The sequence below is a fragment of the Teleopsis dalmanni genome, chromosome 2 (genome assembly GCF_002237135.1).
Source record: "Teleopsis dalmanni isolate 2A chromosome 2, ASM223713v2, whole genome shotgun sequence".
NCBI lineage: Eukaryota > Metazoa > Arthropoda > Insecta > Diptera > Diopsidae > Teleopsis > Teleopsis dalmanni.
This window is the reverse complement of record NC_051847.1, coordinates 46,302,992-46,308,758: the sequence shown is the minus strand read 5'-3', so window position 1 is coordinate 46,308,758 and position 5,767 is coordinate 46,302,992. Positions and strand designations below refer to the sequence as shown.

Sequence of the window (5,767 nt, the reverse complement as noted above, 5' to 3'; positions counted from 1 at the left end):
CATATTTGTTGCAACATTTCGATGGTTTACTCCTGATCTTCTAGTCGGTTATTTTCTTGTTATAAATAATATTATTATAATATATAATTTGATAAAAACGACTTTTAGCATTTAATGATTTTTCCATTTCTATTATTTCATGTTTTACAGTCTTAAAGATTATATCTTAACAACATAATGTAATTTAATGAAACAGAATCCTAAATAATATAACAAAACTTCTAAAAAGTTAAATTTTTTAAATCCCCGTAATTTATTTTTAAGATTAAAACCAATATTTGAAACGATCTATATTTTTAGAAGTTAATAGTTGCTTTATTATTTACCCTTAATCACTGACTTAAATACTGATTTGGAGTTTCCATAAAAATTAAAAAATAATTTAAATATGTTTTATTTATTTACTTTATTTAATCTCTGTAATCTTCTGTAATCTCTTATTTAGGTATTATATTTGGCAGGACCCGAGTTCGAATCCTGGTACTTGCAGTCTCAAAAATAATTATTTACGAATAATTAAATACAAGTATTATTTCCAAGACCACTGATGATGGGTATTTGGCAATATTCGAAACAGCTGTATGGTCAGCCAAAAATTCAATTAATTCAAATAATATAAAAAAGAATTTTTGTTGTTGCAATTCACTACTGTTCGAAAAAACCTCTTCGGTATTATATTATTATACAACTTTTAATTCTGTAAGAGTTTGAGATTTAACCGTAGGTATGAAATATATCTTTACAGGATGAAATATATCTACTGTACTATGTACCCACTTGAAACAGTTTTAACTAATTTGCTTTATAATTATTAAAAATTATAATAATATAAATTATTATTTATACAAAAAAATAAAGTGAAAAATATATTATAAACAATTTAATTTATTTAATTTTTCGCTCTAACATATAAAACATAAAATAAAAAATTTATATATATAATACTTAATACTTAATAATTAATAATTAAGCTAATTCAGCTGGGAATATAGCATGTTTTGCTAAAGGCGTAACTGCGTCCCGTCTAATACTTATTCGTCCGCCCTTTCCCCAAGTTTTTCCGAAAGAGTTTTGTACCAACCAAGTGTTCAGACCTGACGTTGCATCTTCCTCATAGCCAAGGACTACCATGAAGTGTGAACCAGTGCTGGTGCGTGGTTGTTGAAAAACACCATCAGCGTAATGCATAAATTCGAATGAAGTTGGATTAAATTCAATTACCACAGGATAATTGTTGCCAACGTATCTCAACATCGTAGCATCATCACCATCAGTAATAACTGAGTATGCGCTCAGTTTTGTACCTGTGATTGGTGCAGGAGGTATGATGCACATATTTTGTTCACTGATTGTGATATTATTTGGATAGTCGGTCGTTGAATATATAACCTGATCATACATTGTTAAATAATCAAAACCTGTCTGTGGTACTTGCGTCCGACAAGCAGTAGAACGACCAGAACAATCAATCAAATTTTGTGCAGATAGTGGTATTAACGTTCCTTGATATTGTTGCAGTATTTCTATAGATTTTGCTGCAGAATAAGCCCAACCACTATTGCATAATATACCCTGATCTTCAACTTCTGATACTAGACCTTGATCGGTGAAGGGGTTAAATGTAGCTGGTGGATTTTGTACTGTATTTAATGGAAAATCGAAGGTCATTGTCGGATATACTGCCGGTGGAAATAGTGCATTGAATTGTGTCAATCTCATATCTGTAAATTGATTAGCTTTGAGTGTGAAAGTCGTTAGCTTTCTGTCATAATTCTGATTATGTTTCTTAATTAGTTTCATGTTGTAACTATAATAGTAACGTGCAAGTGCATCAGCTTGTGTTGTGGCATAGGTCTTCCCATAAGTTAACTACAAATAAAAATATATATATAATTTCTGTAGAATTATTAATTTATCTGAAAATATATATAATTTTTATAGCATTATGTATCTATGTAATTAATTGGTTAGTTATTAAAAAGTGTTTCTTAAGCAATAGGAAGATTTAGTTATATATATGAAGTTTCTCCAGATAAGACTCTATACTTTAAAAAACTATTGATATATACAACCAAGAAATATAATATTACCTTGCAATTTTTTTTAAAAGTTTCTTTTCTTTAATTACTTTTCTCGCAAATATTACAATAACTGCTATTTATATTCAATTTTCTTCTGCTATTTCTATAACTTTAACCTATAAGTATATATGTGCCATTAAGGCATTTTCTAGCTGATTCGTAGTTTCCAAGCATTCCGATTTTCTTGTCTTTAAGAGAAATATTCAGGTTGTGGTGCTTTAAGTTGCTGCTGCTATACTGTTGGTAAGATATATCTCAGAAAGTGATATTAGATTCCTAACTGACTTAGGCTATTTCATTCTTTATATATCAGATCTAAAGTCCTCCTATTCTGTGCCGTATTTCTAGGTGCATACCAAGACATAGTGACTACTACGGCAACTGTAAGCGAGTTAAACTTGTACGCAAAGGTGCAGCTGGGAACTATATTAATTATTGTCTAGGAATTTACATATTACTCAATACTTGTAAATCTAGAACACACTCTGGTTTCTTCAAAACAAAAAAAAATAATTTAAGTGGGAATATTGTGATAAAACTAAATATATCTGGCTATCCATTAACTCTTTTAAAACTATAAAACCAATTTATTTGAATAGAACTGAAGTCGGTAATATTAAATTTGGTGTAGGTGGTCATTGCTTTATAAGCAAGCATACACAAAGGTTTGGGGTTGTAACTAAAGATTTTTACGGGGTATGCTAAGAAGAAGAAACATTGAATCCCTTTTTCTACATGACTCTAAAGAGCTATCAGAAAGTGATATTGAAGTCTAGCAAAATATTTAAAGAAAGTAATGGGCAAATAAACTAGTAGTCCAGTTCTTTATTCTTAGTTAACTTTAAAATTAACTTTAGTGTTAACTCATAAATAACAAATAAATTAAAGAAAGTAAATGGTTTATAAAATATATAAAATATTTATAATTAAAATATAATTTTATAATATTTATTTATAATTTCAAATAGCTCGAAAAATATTTGAAGCTCTAGTATTTTATATATAATTGAAACCATTCTATTTATTTAAGGATCAACTACTTTGTTCAGTGGTTAGCTGTGGTTTCTATATCTAGTTAATATAAGGATAATGTAAAATATATGCTATAATTTAAAACCAATAATTCTTTTGTTAAAATTATTATAATTAAAAAAATCTAACAATAATTTTTAAATAAATCTGAACTAGTTTATTGAAGTTCACAGAAATCTACTAATTTAGTGTTTATAGGGTTCAGTGAACAGAATATCTGGAAAATTAAAACAGTTTTGTAATTTTTAAATATTTTCATTTACTTTTTATTATTTAAAAAAATCAAAAAAACTTTGAAACGTTAGCAATGGAATATAATGTATCTTAAAATTACAAGATATTTTTAATATTCTAGATATTCTGTATACTAAAACCTACAACCAGTTTATAATAATTAGATTTTATTGATTTCCTTTGAGTACACCAATTTTGTTATAACTCTTATCGTCTATTAATAATAAATAGACTGTTCTTAGACAATCCTTACAAAAAACTGTTTTATCTTGTAAGGATGTGAGACTTGCTTCCATAGGTAAGATTACTTAGATAAGATTAAACTAGTAAAGTGTAATATCCTTTAAGCATTTACGGGTATTTAAAAATAGGCACTTCAAATTATTAATTTTAAAAATAGTTTCAAATCAGTTATAATGAATATAATTGCAGTTTTACACTATAGTCCTGTGGTTGTTAGTAATTCTTTAAGAAACATTAAGGACAGTTAATATGAATTCTCTTTTTATTGAGTAAATCTCACAGCAAATATTTTCAACTTTTTATTTTATATCACATTCCTTTTTATTAATTATTAATTATTATTTTGCACTCATTAGACCCATAAGGAACTTTCACAATTACCTTATATTGTAGCCAATCCCCGTCTGACACTGCATGTGAGATACATTCACTTGGCTTAAAATGAACACTAATAGCAAAAATCACAACCCAAAAGGTAAAAAATTTAAATGTATTCCACATATTTTGAAGAAAATCTATTATTCTCAAACCTTAACACTATTAAAATTTTAACTTGACTAAAATGGAAAATCGCAATTACCCCATATTTATATGGCAAAATCTATGTTAACGAGTTCCGTTATAAAATTTCTCCATACCATAAAATTTGTTGGTTTCTGTACTAATTTACAAGAATTCTAATCTTTTTCGCCATTGAGAGTTTGTTTATTTTGTGATTTTTACTTAATATGCTAAGCGTAGTTAGTGTAGTTAGTATCTCGTCGTGAGTAGTTGCTCGCACTTAGTACTCAACCATATCAGCATATCAGTATATCGCAATAAGGTAAATAAGAACTTTCGCAAACTCCAATGTGCCAACAATATTTCCAAACAAAGTGTGAAATTAGCTGAAGTATCTCGCATTACACATCCATGGACACAATTTTACCGTGTACCGTGTATGCAGATACACAGTATTCTTTCGCATTGTAAGCGATCGTGTGCTGCAAGATGCCGATAAGTTAAGTAGAATTATTGTCTGATAAGATAAATCGCATCTGAGGTGTGAATTATTTGCTCTGCTTTGTTGTGCACACGAGTTATTTCAGTATTTGCTAGTTTATTTTTCAAGTAGTTACAACATTTGAAATATTTAAATAAAGTTTATAGCCCCTCTGAATAATTTAAAAGTTCCAATGACCTAGTTCAATATGAAATATATAATAATTTTTTTTTTTAATTTAAGCTTTTTTCTTTCTTCTTATTATATTGTATATATTGCAAAACGTATATAGTATTATTTGAAATTAAATTTAATAATTTTAAATTAAATATTTTTTATCTCTGATTCTGCTTTTTATAAAAATAGCAAATTCAAAATTTCATATTTAAAAAAAAAATTTTATTTCTTTTTAAGCTATCATTTTTTTGGAAGAAAATTTAAATAAAAATGTCTAAGATAAAACTGTTTATTTATTCATTCGTAGGAACTTTACTTAAAACCCGCAATATAAATTGTTTTTGAACTTTAACCAGTTATTGCCAGAGACCTGGCTATCTGGGAAAGAGAGACGAGTTGCAAATTGAGCTCAGAATATGAAATCGTTGAAAAATAAAAAAAGAGAAAAAGACGTTAATAATATTTGTTTTAGGTATCTTTAACTTTAGTTATATTTAAACTATACTTAAACTATTAAAATTTTACATATTAAATTTTACACATTATATATCAAAATCATCACAAAATACGATAATTCTATATAAATTGTGTTCGACAAAGTAATTACACAGTTATTATATGTAAATCTCAACTATAGTATGGATCCGACTATTATCATGACCGCTTTGAAACTTATACAATATTAACCACATTCAAAACGAAAGTAGAATTCTAGACTCTTAATTTTTATTCTCATATTTAACAAGCAGATGAGCTGTGAACACTGTACATCATCATTCACCTTCCAGTTATTTATACTATTTAGAGAGAGTCAACTTTTCTTACAGAGAATTATGTTATGTTTTAATTAGGTTCAGAAAGTTAAATAGTAAATGAATCATTTTAAAAAATTATTAGTTAATTGTTGTAATGCCCGATTTTGTCAACCAAAGAAGTTGCATTCAATGTTTTTACATAAATAAATTTCTGACTAGCCTATAACTGGGGATAAGACTTGTATCTATGAGCGGAAATAAAT

At 27.3% G+C, this 5,767-nt stretch overlaps 1 protein-coding gene across 1 annotated transcript; it reads right to left on the bottom strand.

The window, feature by feature from the left end:
- Nucleotides 1-966: 966 nt before the first annotated feature.
- LOC119674461 (macrodontain-1-like) lies at nt 967-4,046 on the bottom strand. Its single transcript, XM_038085600.1, has 2 exons — nt 3,972-4,046; nt 967-1,869 (listed from the first exon to the last, which is right to left on the bottom strand). Exon 2 carries the CDS (start codon nt 1,798-1,800, stop codon nt 967-969), a length of 834 nt encoding a protein of 277 aa, XP_037941528.1. The 5' UTR covers nt 1,801-1,869; nt 3,972-4,046.
- Nucleotides 4,047-5,767: the final 1,721 nt, after the last annotated feature.